Genomic DNA, 15,013 nt, shown 5'->3' with positions numbered 1-15,013 from the left:
GTTCTTTTTGAAGGATTCATTTAAATTTCCCAAAAGGGTGCAGCTCCTCAATACTCCTGTCATTAAATGTCGCTGACACGTTTCAACCTGAGTCTGGGCGGGGCATTACTTTTAGTGCGATCATAATCAGGGCGTATATCCATTTTATCTAGACCCTAAATCAAAAAGACAATTGTAAGGTGTAAGTATAATATACTCCAATAGCTTTTTGATTACACACATTTTTTATGCTTATTTTGTTACATACCCAATTTATTAGGAAAATAGGATTTTCAGTGCTCTCTGTATAATTTAAACCGATTAGGGAAAAAAGTTGTGTAGCCCTAGGTTGGTAAGGGCACTTAATCAAATAGACCATTATAAACCAGAGTCTGCGAAGATTATTTTTAATGTGCTCATCTAACGCCTGTATGGTATTACTTTTCAACCTAAAGAGAATAGAGTTGTGTTTCTTATTAGTAGCCTGTTGTGGTTTACACAACAGAAAGTTTGGTTGTTGCTCACGGATTAAAAGAGCTCACCAGTTCCATGTAGTCATTCATTGTGTGACTGTACAATGTCAGCTATCTTGGTCATTATTTTCTGCAATATAATCATGCAGACTCAGATTTAAAATGGACAGTACTACGACAAGTACAAGTGAACTCATACAGGGACTCATCCCTACTTAGACAGCAGGCGTTTATGATCATGAAACTACAGATGTCTGAAACAGGATTAAATTGAATGTCTGAGATCAGCAATATTATCTGAAAAACTGTGAAATCTTTGGTCTCATAAATATGCCCATAAAGATGCCCTGCCAAGTTTTTATTCTATTTTTATTCTATTGGATGTCAAAGTGATCTTTTTGTTCCACAGTTTCCATACAAATTGAGTGGGGCTCCACATAAAGGAAGTGAGGATACTAGTGAAACTTTAATTCAGAATGATGCTATACAGCTTAGCTTCCCCTTTTTCAGTTAAATGACTCTCTTTGTAAATACGAGGAAACAACTTTCCTCTATGCGTCACTTGGAGACTAGGTTTCTCAGCATCCCTTAGCTTGCAAACAACTTCCATCCTATAATGCTATAATTTGGGAGGCAATGGGCACCACAAATGCCATCACATCCGATGAGTTCTGTTACAACTACATGCATCCCTATAACACGACATGGAGCAGACACGCTCTGGATGACTACACGGAACTGGTGAACTCATTTAATCCATGAGAGACAACTAAACTTTCTGCTGGACATGTAGCCTCATATGTAAATAATTGCAGGTTACTAATAAAAGACACAAGTCTATTCCTTTCAGGTTCAAAAGCAATACCATACTAGCCTTGGGTAAGTGCATTAAAACAACATTCACAGGTGCTGAATAATAATGGTCTATTTGATTAAGTGCCCTTACCAACCTTGTGATTCACACCTTTGTACCTCTCTGTTTAGATTATGTGGAGAGTACTGAAAATCCTACTCAATAAAGTGTGTATGTAACAAAAGAAGCGTAAAAAATGTGTGCAATAAAAAAGGTATTAGAGTATATTATACTTACTATATTACCGTCTTTTTGATTTAGTGTCCAGATCAAATGGATATACTCCCTGATGATGACCTTTCTGAATGCAATGTCCTGCTCAGATTGAGGGAGAAATGCGTCAGCAACATTTACTCAGAGGAGTATGGAGGAGATTCTCCTCTTTGGGAAATTTAAATAAATACTTCAAAAAGAACCAATAAGGAATGGTAATTTATATCCTTAAGGTGGAAACAATTTTGATAATGCATCTCCCCCTCCTCGCCAAAGTGATAGCATTAAATATTTATGTAGACAAGGAGAAAAAATGTGATGTACTCCCATTTTGTGCTTACTCTCCTGGACACATTTTTTTCAACTCATGAAATCACTGTGTAAAATGTATTTGAGTTTGTGTGTACTTGACACATTGAGGGTTCATGTGTACAAGGAGAGTAAACTGTGATATATTAGAAATATAAATGTGTTAATGCTTGATGTATGCACATGTGATATACACTCATGTGTTACAAATGGGGTCTCTGGTTGGCAGTCAGTTTGCACTCTGTCCAGGCAGGGACCCACACTCTAGTCAGGGTAAGCGAGTTACACTCCTCAGACAACCACTGCTCACCCCCTTGGTAGCTTGGCACAAACAGTCAGGCTTATCTCAGAGGGAATGTGTAAAGTATTTGTACCAACACACAGGAATACAGTGAAAACACTACAAAAGGGACACCATACCAGTTTAGAAAAATAGCCAGTATTTATCTAAATAAAATGACCAAAACAACAAAAATCCAACATACACACGCAAAGATATGAATTTTTAAAATAAAAAGTCTTAATCCATAGAAATCAATGAACGCGGGTTTTTTAAAGCATTTTTTTTTTTTTACACAAAGTACCTGGTTTGCATCAAAAATAAAGCAGCATGGGTGAGTGTGCGTTGGAAAAGTCAGCGATGCACAGATTCCTTACTCAAAAGTGAGGCTGTGCATCGTTTCTTCTCCAGTCAGGTAAGCAATGCGCCGTATTTCTCTCCAGCAGAAGAGCGATGCGCCGATTTCCGGATGGGTAACCTTAGGTCTACGCAAGTTCACTGTGGTTCTGACGCCCAACGACGATGCATGCAAAGTTCCGGCACACGGTGGTGAAGAGCTTCGCTGCGTGGGTGATGGATCGTTCTTTGGCAGCAGCACACAAGTGTTGCATCTTTTTTTTTTCTTTTTTTTTCTCCAGATGCAATGCAGGTGCTGCGTCAATTTCTACATGGCTCCTGTGAATGGATTTCAGTCTTGGTTCCACCATCTTCTCCTTTCAAGGGCCCAGATACTGGATTAGGCACCACTTCACAGGGTAGGAGTCTCAACAAGAGAGTCCAGGTGCTGACATAGGAAGTCTTTGATGGCCCTGAGACTTCAGAACAGGGGGCAAGCTCAGTCCAAGCCCTTGGAGACACTTCACAAACAGGAAAACACAACAAAGTCCAGTCTTTGTCCCCTCAAATGCAGAAGCAGCAACTGCAGGCCAACCCAGCAAAGCACACTCGCAGGCAAAGGGGCAGTACTCCTCCTCCAGCTCTTCTTGACAGAGATTCCTCTTGATCCATAAGTAGTCTAAAAGTCTGGGGTTTTGGGTCCACTACTTATACTCCTTTCTGCCTTTGAAGTAGGCAAACTACAAAGGAAAGTCTCTGTTGTTGACAAGATCCTGCCTTGCCCAGGCGTGGCCCCAGACACACACCAGGGGGTTGAAGACTGCACTGTGTGAGGACAGGCACAGCCCATTCAGGTTTAAGTGTCAGCTCCTCCTTCCCCATTCCAGCCCAGGGGACTCATAGGGATATGCAGGCCTCAAAATGGGATGGGAGCAGTACAGGGGCCTATCGGGGTTGACGAATAGTACACTAGCTAGTGCTCGCCTTATACATCCAGGGTCCACGGGAGAGGCGGTTTATGCTGCACTCTCGGCCGCAAACACATGAAAAGATAAAAAAAAAAAACATAATTTATTGCTGGATCCCTAGCCTACATTTGTTCTCATATCAGCTGAGCTATGCAAAGCTTTCCCAATTTCCCATGTGACTAGCCTCAGTAATGACAGCCAGAAACACAACCGTTATGGTCAGAAATATTAAAAGGAACACCCCTACCAGCTCAAGAGAATCACCCATCAAACTTGGATGCACAAGAGGATATGACGAGCAACAACTAAGGATGGGCAAGCTCAAACCCTCTAAGAAGTATGGAGGCATACCCATCCACAGAAACCGTCCCTCCATAGGGTCTGCAGAGAGAAAGGAGTCGGACCCAACTCAGACTTGTTATATCAGAAATAAAGAATCTGCGTGGGCCCACATTCCAAAGGAGAAAGAGGCAAGGCTCACACTTCTTACACGCGTATCTCCCAATGATTTGAATAGACTTGAAGAGGGAGATGGGCATCTGTACTGATGTAAGTCCTTACATTGTCCAAGTCCGCCTCTAATACAGCAGCCCTTCCCATTCAGTGTACAAGCCATCATATTAAACCTAGACAACTGAGAGAGGGAAAGTACCTGCCAATGATGCGTGGTTGGCAAGAGAGGAAGTGGTCTTTCCAGCTTGTTCACTAAAGGCAGAGCATGGACAACCTAGACTTGTGAGCCCAGCAGGAGGTCATTAAGAATCACAGAAGCCCACCCTTTGGCTGTTGAGAAATACTGTGTTCTAGAGCACGAAAGGATGGAAGGCAAAGAACACTCTTGAGGCCACAAGAGCGATAGGCTGTAGGTATGACTTAAAGTTTTGGAGGTACGAGCTTGAAACCCCTGTTGAGATGATCCTTTACCATTTGCCAGTGAAAACCCAGATAGTGAAAAACTGGAATGATTAGTAGTAACCCCAGGGCCCTCTTTCCCAGCAAGGGGTTTCAGATACATCCTGTCCCTGTTAACCATATCTGGATTACGAAGTTTTCTTATGTTTGGAGATGGCTCAAACACACATGGGGCTGCAACTGGAGGAAGACATGGCATCTTGATTTTTCATGATGAATTGGTTCAGGACATAGGAGACATAGAATCTGATTTAGGGTTTGACTGAGGGAGTTAGTCCGTCCATTATAGCCTGTGGAAATCTTAATACAGCAGATGTGATATCCGTCACATTTGTGATGGAGTAACCCGTCTGCCAAACTCTAAATCAGGCCCATAGCCTTAACAACTGCCACTTTAAGCCCTTCAGAGTACATCAGTTCCAAGTCGTAGTTGTGTAATTGTGGTAGAAGAGCACATTCTGTGTCCTCTTTTAAAGCACTCCACTTCAGTCAACAGAGCCTGAAAGCCCCAAGCATAGGCTATGCCATGTAGGCCTAAAAAGTGTAAGATTGTAAAGAAAATAGTAAACCCACTTCAATTAAATTTGTACTTTCCTAGCCACTGGTATAGGTATAATGGCATCTTCTGAGACCCTGTTGGTACCCTCTGACTGAATACAACAGTAAGTAGTCAAATTTCAAAGAGTTCAGAAAGTTCTCATGAAAACCCATCAGATGATACAACTTCTGGCAATACAGTGGGGCCACAGTCTTCTCGAGTTCTCCCTACCTCCCACTCCTGGAGCACCAGGTATTGGAAGCGTGACAGAAGATTCAGGTTGGGGCCACAAATTAAAAGCGTCATCCAGTTCTAGAATATGTACCAAACTGCAACCTTATCAAATGTAGTTGTGGAGCCTTATTTACTACTCATTTTCCAGTCTTTAGCATGTTAAAAATCCCCCAAATATTTAAAAAATAAATATTCTAATATTTCACTGCCGTCAAGTATTTCCTCAAAGAAATAGGAATACCGCAATACAGTTCAATGTTGAATTAATTTCCTGCTGCTTCAGATTAGCCTGAGTCTGGTCTATCATATCTGCTGACAATGTTCCTGCACTTATTAACCAGAGATATCTATGTTAACGTCCCCTTACCCATGGGTCTCCCCAAGCATTTGTAATTCATCACAATCAGTTGTAGTTATTGTGGTTGGTGGTGTATCTTTTTGCATGTTGTTACTGTTTTTATTTTGTTCTCCTATTTTAAGTGTTTGTGCATATGTCATCTGCTCTGAGGGATTATACACAATTGTCTTTCTTGGGGCTTGTACAAATAAACATAAAACCTTGAAGAATACCTAATTTTAGTATATGCATTTTGATTACAAAATGTTTTCTTTTTGCCTAAATGATAGCAAGTAATAACTTCATACAGAATGTAACTGTTGACAAACAACTTTGTCTTTCCCATTTTAGTGAAAGAACATTCACGGTTAATGTCCGAACGCTTCAAAAACAGTACAGAAATCTTCAGCGGTTCCTTCATCCAGATTATTTCAGTCAAAAGTCACAGGTACAGGAGCAGAAATAATTATAACTGTTTTGTATTCACATTAATAAAAGCATTCTACGAAAGTACTATTCAGACTTTGGAAGCAACAACATAGTTAATGGGTAGTATCTAACATTAAGTCCTAAACAACATGAAGTTTACAATGCTACATACCACGATATGAGAGAATCTAATTTTCAGCAACTGTTTGAAAAAGATAAACTGACATGTTAAAAAAGAAAATGTAATACAACATTTTGAAGTGGCCAGTTCATTGCATCAGCCTACATTGGATGCCTTTCTGTAAACAGGTCTTTGAATTTTGTTCTAATCTTGTCACGTTTGCTTTGCTTTCAGGCACAGAGGTCAAATGTCGGGCTCTGTCTTCTGAGGGAGCTTGGCTTTTATTTTGCTTTGCTTACTTTAAAGTGAGAGGATTTATGTAAATATCTTTCTGGACACTGGGGTGGGAAAGGAACGTTTTTTTGTTGTTTTTTTTCCCCTACCACACAACAGTATTTAAATGCCTGTAAATGAACTGTGCAAGTATTTCAGAATATATCAGACTTAGGAAAGCACAAGTGAAGCACATGTTTTTCTGAAGTGTGGTGGAAACAAATATTTTAAAACTATCAAAACAAGTCCATTCACTAGGTGATAACATTTCCACATATTATCGCTTGTGTGGAGTATAATTTTATCAGTAAACCTGTATGTGCAAATGTAATGGTAATTTCAATTGAAAATGTGTTGTCTGAAATGGCACTGCACTACCAATGCCATGCATACTCATCTTTACTCCAGTCCACACTTAGCCACTTCACTTTGTCACTCGATGACACTGTAACACTCCACTCTACAACACTTCACTCTATGGCACTCCACTCTGTCCCACTCCACTCTACGACACTCCCCTTTATGCCACGCCACTCTCTGACCTTCCGCTCCACAATACTGTGGCACTCCCCTTAACACTCTATGCCACTCCAGTCTGTGCCACTCCACCCTGCATCACTCCACTCTACCACACTTTACTCTGACGCTTTACTCTGGCACTTTACTCTATGATCCTTCATTCTGTGACCCTTAGCTCTATGACACTCCACTCAACAGTCTGAGCAATTCCCCATGTCACTTTACTCTACTATATGCCACTCCATGCTACACCACTCCATTCTGTGACACTTTACTCCATCCTACGTTATGCCACTCCACTCTATGCCACGCCATGCCACTCCACTCTATGCCGTGCCAAAGAACAATACTCCACTCTGATACCCTACTCTCCTCGACGTCTCTCTACACCACTCCACTGTAAGACAATGTACTCCATTCTGTACCACAAAACTCTACAACACGTTATGCCACTTGACTCCAGGCTGCTGTGCTCCACATAATCCTACACCATTCTACACCATTTTACTTAATTCTGCGACACTCTACTCTACAACATGTTCCTCCGCTCTGTGTTCATTCCAAACCACTCTGCTCTACACCCCTCCTCTCTACTTTGACACTCCAATCTACAACACTCCACTCTGCAACACTAATTCCCTCTACACCATTCCATGCCATTTTATTCCACTCCACTCCGACACTCCACTCTGTTATTTCAGTGTAAAATGTCTGTAATGGCAGTGCACTACCACAGAATGCATGCTCCACTTCCAGCACTCCTCTCTACAACACTACACTCCACTTAATGCCACTCCAGTCTAATCAACTGCGCCAAATTATGCTCTTTCACTCTAGGCCATTCCACTCCACTCTAAGCCACTCTACTCTACATCACTCCACCCTCCTGTTGCCTAAACTATGACTTTTTGTGTAGTTGTACAAGGTTTCCTTTCCCACCCACGGGTGACACAGGTGAACTCTGTTCAATGCACCAGTGTTGAATGTGAAAGATAGGTTATTGTAGCCCCTCAGAATATTACCCAATACGTTGTTGAAGTAGAGTTATTGCTTTTGGCTTACTAACAGTCCCCTTAAAGGGATATGGGGCACCGTGGTAACAGAAGCAAACCTATTTCGTTATTCACAGTATCACACATACCTTACACTAAGAATAGACACTTTTAGTTAAGTGTTTATTACAACAAGGCAAATCTGTTTCTCAATAAAATGTAAAATAACTGTACAGGATATCGTAAAAACAGAAAGAAGGCATGTTGTGAACAATCCGATTCAAATGAACCTGGTTAAAATGTCATTTAAAACCTAGCACTCTAAAACCTACTTCCAGGCGCTACACTAATATAGCATGGAGAATAGAACAATTTGGAGTCTAGAGTTTCTCAAGGAGTGGCAATGCACTGTATTCCTTATTGACAGCAAGAGCTGTCATTATTTAGCAGAGGCATGAAGGCAGCGTGTCCAGCGAAGGACAAGCATGTGCTGTGGCAGCGGCCTTCCTCTGAGACTTGGTTTTATCTGCATCAGGTGAGATGGCAGCATCTTCGAAGTGCACTAGCAGTAGGAGAGACAGCCTATAGTAGAATCTTGTGGGATAATCTGGGCAAAGAACCTCTCCTGACAAATGGTCAGGTCGCAGCCCTTGTATTCTAAATCTTATAAGAGATTGGAATTTCTGATATAAGTTAAAGAATGTATGACATAGATAATGTGCATCAAAGTGTACGTGCCAGGTGTTTACTTATGAATATTTAAGGTGAAAGGACGTTAATTCAGACTATACTAATTTTGGCTATATGTCTATTTATTCTTATATGACCTTGACATAGTGATACATAGACACTTGTCCCAAACTGGTGTTCCATCAGGTGTTATAGTTATGCCATTAGCCGAATGAATTGACACTTTCACGGTTCCCAAAAAGATACGGTCAGATAACATCTGTGACAGTGACAGAAGCGACAATGATTCTGCATGAAATTGGAAACATGGCGACTCACTTTTTCCAAGATGGTGTGAGGATCTATGTAAAATCGGACCATACAGGCTCTACACCACTACAGTGTTTCACTCTGTCATTCCACTCTACAACAGGCCACTTTATGACAATTCACTCAACACTATTCCATTCTAAGACACTCCACATCACTTTACTGTACTCTATGCCACTCCACACTACACCACTCCACTTTGACACTCTTTGCTATCCCACTTCACTCTGCAGCTCTCCGCTCTGACACTCCAGTATTCCTGTACAGTGCCATGTGTTGGAGCACCAAGGTACACTTGGTCAAAGATCGACTCATAGGAAGCTTCCCACAACAAACGCAATCTTGCATGCTCGAAAGGGCACCACAAGCAGTGAAAGACAGGCTGCACACATGTCAAAACCAGGCTGAATGACAGAGACAGGTTGCACTCCAGCTCTTCCAGTAGTTGTGCATCATGCATTCATGACACAGTTGGGCTGGTGGAAGTGCTGTTGTAGTTTGACTCTTGATTTAGGCAAGACTGCTGGTTTAGGATGACAGTACTTTTGTTTGTAGGAGACTAGGCCAATCTTACAACAAGTACCAGCTGTCGTTCCAACCCTCCCGGCTCAGAAGCAGTACCTCACCAAAAACCCAAATTTGTGGCAGACTTTGAGCATTGACTCAAGAGTGCGACATTTCAGGGAGTTCGTGTTTAAATGGCGATTACCCCTTTCTCACATGAACAACATGTCTCAGTCAAACAAAGATAATGAAAGAGATGCAGTAAAGTTTCAATAGGTTTTCTGAATAGGACTGCAATCTACAATAAATTGCATGGGCTGTAATGATTAGGATAATGAATAATGCAAGAAACAGAATGGTAAAAACAGAATCATGAATATATAGACCCCCACCATCTTGCGATAACATATAGTATGAAATAGATGTGAAATTAACCCTAATACCATAGCATGATGAACCTAATCTCCAACCTAAAGAGAGCTAGGTGTGTGAAGCCTAACCTGCCAGTACCATGTCTATGAGAAGAGCCCCAGAACCCTACCTTGGAATGAAGTCTCTAGATCAGACTCCGTGGGGACACACATACTGGGTCAGCATCAATGTGACGTGCAGCATAGATGGCGTCGATAACATCTGGTAGGAATCCCTCTGATTATCTTGTCTGTGTGAGATGTATTTATACAGATCTGGTAGGACCCCTGACGCAGGTATGTTCCCAAACAATAGATAAGAAGGCATGCTTGGGGCAGCACCTATATAAACAATTCCCTGGAAAGGTACATTATGGTACTGGCACACGAAAGGCGAAAGTACATAATGTGAATAACTACATATCTCATTTATCTTTGACACTGATAGTGACTCCTTTACATAATGGCACTGATAATGTGTAACTATAAACATAGTAGTCATCTTGAAATAAATAATTAAATAAATGTGCTAAAACAGAGCAAGCTAAGTAGGTTAAAAGTCACTAGGTGACGGGGCCAAAGGCCTGCAAGCCAGATGGCAAAGGTAACTCCTGATTCCCATAAAAACTAAATAGGATCCACTACACCTTCCCCATTGCTGGAACTAGTAGGACGCCATAATCATGACGCCAAAGAAAGTGAATGAACCCAAGCTGAAAATGCCCAGGACTAAAGCAAGCTAAAATCATATTAAAATATAACTAAAATCTAATTAAAAACTGGTTAAAAATAGCTAAAACATACAAATAAACATGATGTCGACCATGACAAACACAGCAGGCCAAAGTTAAAGGCAATGTCGGCAAACTGTAAAAACTTTAGAATAAGCCAATGGTCAAATCAGTTTAACAGTAGTCATGCTCTTGAAGAATGTCTTCGAAGCCATCAAAGGGAAAGGCATCCAAGAAAGAAGCCACATTGTCAGATCACTGACCGGATTGACAGACTGATCCACAGGTCAGTAGTGTGCAGCAGTCTCAGATGCAGGATCTCCTGTGATAGCAGCACCATCCAAAGTGCCCAAAGGAGCCAGACAGTCTGCCAAGGGTGGCTCGTAAGTAGCCTAGCGAATCAGTCTCAGGGGGCACGACCGTTAGTGAACCCTCATTGGGAACATCAGCAGTTCCTTGTCCACAGGAGGCACATGCAAAACAGCTAGACATACCTAAGGTGAATGCTCAAAGAGGCACCAGGTGCAGTGAAAGACTGGTTGCACACACCAAAGGACTGTTCGGAATGTCAAGACCAAATATGCTCCACTTCTTCCAGCAATGGAGCACCAAAAAACTCTACCATGAGATCACAACACAGTTGGGTTGGTGGTAGTAGTTCCATCACTCCGCTTAGCTGGGAAGGCACAACCACTGCGTATCAGGAACAACTGCAGGAGTATTCTGTCGATCAATGCCAAAGTGAAAGGAAAGCCCCCAAACACACTGGAAAAGAGTGAATGGATGACTGGAGGAATGTCTCTGAAGACAGGCTGGAAGATGCACACAAATCCAGCAGTCTTAAACAAATGGACAATTCCAGTAGTGCTCGAAGCGTTGAAAATTCTGGATACCAGCTCTCCAAAGTGCTTGGAGAAGTTGTTATTTATTAGGGATTGTATCTTGGCTGATGAGCTCACTATCTGGAGAGCATAAGTCTCTCTAGCCGATGTCAACGCAACTTTTTTCTGGAACAGTAGCACCTTTAGTCTGCTCAACTTGTCTTTACGTTAGTAGTATCAATGTGAGGCCACACTTCTGCGACCCTTATCTCTCGTGTGGGGTGAATAAAACATGTCTTCAACACATTACGACCTTAGAGACTGAAATTGCGTAGGCAATTCCTCATCACATACCACAACAGCTTTGGTTGTTCAGCACCACATAACTTCCATTCGAAAGAACATGAAATGCTGGTCCAATCAAAGGGACAGGAGTATCCTTCAGAAAACATGCCAAGTTTGTGACCCCCACATTGCAAAGGCCTTGAAGGGACACCTGTTTGCAGATCATTGAATGACTAATGGTAGTCTCACATTAGCTTCTGCTAAGAAAGACCTCTGTTTCGCCGTTCAGACACTTGTATTCAAAGGACAACTCCCACTTTTCTTTAATATAGCTATCGCCTAGTCGCTCGTATCTGCACATGGCAAGATGTTTCAAGCATTTAAAAAAAGTAAAGTGGAAATGGGCAGATTTATAATGCCATGTAAGAGCCATACTGTTGATGGACACTGCAACTGTGAAAGGCTACTTTTCTAGCTTTTCTATATGAAGCATGGTAAAACTCGCAACCCTTTTAGCCATTGTCAGTTGTTCCCTGGATTAATTAAAAGCAGCAAACAAGTCACTACCGTTAATATACTTCCATGGAACGCGGCCGTTTTTCAGAATCTGTAGTGTCCATCCTAACTGCATTATGGAACGCAGCTGACTTTGTCTATGGTGTAAAAGGGACGTGTCATTCTGTATGATGTCAATCGCAGATGACACTATGTTATTAAGGGAATAAATCCTGTTGGACAGAGTGTTGATGCCGTTGTCGAAAATAGCTAAAGCCTTTTCCAAATTCTATTTATCTACCTTAAACGTGCAGCAGCTTCTATTTGAGAAAGCTTCCAGATCTCATAGTATATTGCATAAATTAATCTTTTAGAGCGTGGCTTCCTTGGGCTAACAAGAAGCCCTGCACGTCTATATCTTCAGAAAGAGTATTAGGATGTTCCTTAACTGCTGCTAAGGTGTTCATTTGTAACCACTGTTGGTACAGTTTACCCACACTGTATGTTGTAACTATACCCGTGTTTTGACAAAGCGAGGGTCCGGACGGCTAATCTTGAAACTCTCTGAGGAATTCACAAAACATGCCTGACACCCATTTGTGTCTATTGGCCATAATACCCACCCGCCAGGACTGGAAATTGAAGAGTTATAGGTACCAGCCTGAACCTTTGCATCTAGTTCTTCCTCTGTGACATTCCGGAAGGACTGCTAATTGGTGAATTTTGCCAGTTTGGAGATGCTGGGCGCATTAATTCCCTTCATCTTTGCTAACCCCAGATAGAATGTCTGTTGAATAGTGTCATTTAAAGTGTAGGAATAAGGCACTCTCTAAATAAAGCTTCCCTACCCTGTATTTACCAATCTTGTGTTCCCCATACACTCTTTACATCAATAGTGTTCTTCCAGTATGCCTAACCTTCAACTGCAAGATGGGGAACAAAGGAATCTGAATAAATTAACTTCATGTTAGTTAGCAAAATGTCCCTAATTTTAGAAGGAGGCAACTTGAAATAATATGACTCTGGATTTTTAGTGTCGTACCCAGAAATATAAGTGAATTTATCTGAATAATGTTTTGGGCTCCCTACAGGTGGAGTTGAACAGTGTTCCATTGTGTGTAATTGAATGCTGATCTGTGTCTAGTTGCACGGTGCAGGTAGTAATGTCCCCAGTTGTTATAGCAGAACATTTCCCCATAATTCCTTGTGTTAGTATACACATCACTTTCAAATGCAGTGTAGTCCTTCATTTCAGTCGACATGGAATCAACTGTCTGGACATCCCAATCATCAGATTCAACACCAGGTGTAATTACATCAGTCATCGAAATTTCAAAGACATGGAATTTGAATGACCTCAGTAGGCCTGTATATATCAAATGGAACTTTATCCCACACAATCCCATCAGGAATCTGTACTGCTGAAATGTTCACAAGGGACAAGTCCCTTCGGACCTTATGCGAGGAAAGATATGGAGATAGGACTTCATCTACAGGCTCAACAGAGGAGCGTTCAGGAAGGTAATCACCATTTGTAAGCAGGAGAAAAAAACTGTCACAAAACCAATCCAGAGGAAAGATGCAAACGATGTCAGGAATAACCCCAGATAGTTCTTTGGATAAATAAATAGTTATTTTTAAGCCATATATACAGCTTACGTGTCTTTGAAACCGTTTCAATAGCAGGTGTGGATGAAGTTGAAGAAAAGTCAACAATGTCGATGAAGTAACCAGAAGCAGTCTCTGCAATCACACAACCCGGTGCATTACTGGTGGATGAATCCACTTCACATGGAGGCTAATAGTAGACAATGTCATCAGTTTGTGTTGTGTTGGAATAGAAGACAGCCACAACTTGGACAGGTGATGTTGTTGAAGTGGTAACAGGAATCGGCAAGAGCTCATTTTCAACCTTCCCCATGCTCGAAGAGGTATTTGTAGCATCGTTGGATGTGCTTGTGTAGTCAGAAGTGTTTTTGTTTCTTCTTCGAAGAGTTACGTCCTGTTGAGTAGTGAGAGGGGATTGGGGAGTACCCAAGAGACCTCTGGGTCTACTGTGCAGGATTGGCCACATGGTGAAGTTTGACGTTGTCAGTCGAGACAAATCTGTTTGCTTTGGAACCAGGCAGCGGTGGTAGGATGACAGTTCTGGTACCTTGTATTCCCAGGACTTGAACCAGTGCTCTGTAAGATGGGCCGAACTCCTTCTTCACAGCGATCTTCTCACAAACCAGATCTCCAACTTTAGGAATCCAACCAATAGAAGTCCTCTCCACAGCCGCTCGGAATGGTAGGGTGAGGAGTAATGGAGTTCAACACCCATCATCCCCATGGTGTCCCTGAATGCCTTAGAGGCAAAGGTAGGGCCCTGGAACAAATGGAATGCTGCAACTGCATATGTACCGATCGAGATCAGCAAGTCTTTTACAACAGTTCGAGCATCAGCCGACCGCTGAGGCCATACCCACCGGAATCTAGAACAAAAATCTACAACAACTAAGATGTATCTGTATGCACCATCAGGTTGTAAGGGACCACAATGGTCCAGGTCCACACATTGTAGTGGCCTGTTGAACACTTAGGGGGATGTTTTTGGAGGGCATTTTGATGCTTGAGCCTTTTATCTGCTGGCAAATGTCACAACAGAGGACATATTGCTTGGTCTGTTTGTATAGACCTGGCCACCAGAAGCGTTTCTGTAAGAGTGTTATTGAGGCCACAATAGCAGTACGTGCTGAGGCGACACCCTCATCTGCTGTTTTTTTCAGGTCTAATCCCTGGTCTTGATTGGGGATCACTTGATCTCCAAACCCAGGAAGTGTTGCACAGGCAACATTCTGTGCACTGATGTGGCAAGAGTATTTTGTAGGGTATGCTTTTGAGAGAGGATTGGCTTCAGCCAAAGCTTAAACGGCAGCCAAAATGTCAGTATCCAATCTTGTCTCGGAAGGAGTCACTGCAGCCACAGAAGCTGTAGCTACTGCGGATTTGGCTGCTTAACC

At 42.0% G+C, this 15,013-nt stretch overlaps 1 protein-coding gene across 1 annotated transcript in view; it reads left to right on the top strand.

Moving 5' to 3' along the window:
• Positions 1-15,013, top strand: part of HSCB (HscB mitochondrial iron-sulfur cluster cochaperone) — a 52,484-nt gene that overhangs the window by 7,678 nt on the left and 29,793 nt on the right. The window contains exon 2 of the mRNA XM_069214675.1: positions 5,784-5,880. Within this exon, the coding sequence (XP_069070776.1) occupies positions 5,784-5,880 (97 nt within the window). The remainder of the gene's footprint in view (positions 1-5,783; positions 5,881-15,013) is intronic.

The sequence above is a fragment of the Pleurodeles waltl genome, chromosome 11, assembly GCF_031143425.1.
Source record: "Pleurodeles waltl isolate 20211129_DDA chromosome 11, aPleWal1.hap1.20221129, whole genome shotgun sequence".
In the NCBI taxonomy this organism is placed as follows: domain Eukaryota; kingdom Metazoa; phylum Chordata; class Amphibia; order Caudata; family Salamandridae; genus Pleurodeles; species Pleurodeles waltl.
This window is presented reverse-complemented; position numbering and strand designations above follow the sequence as displayed.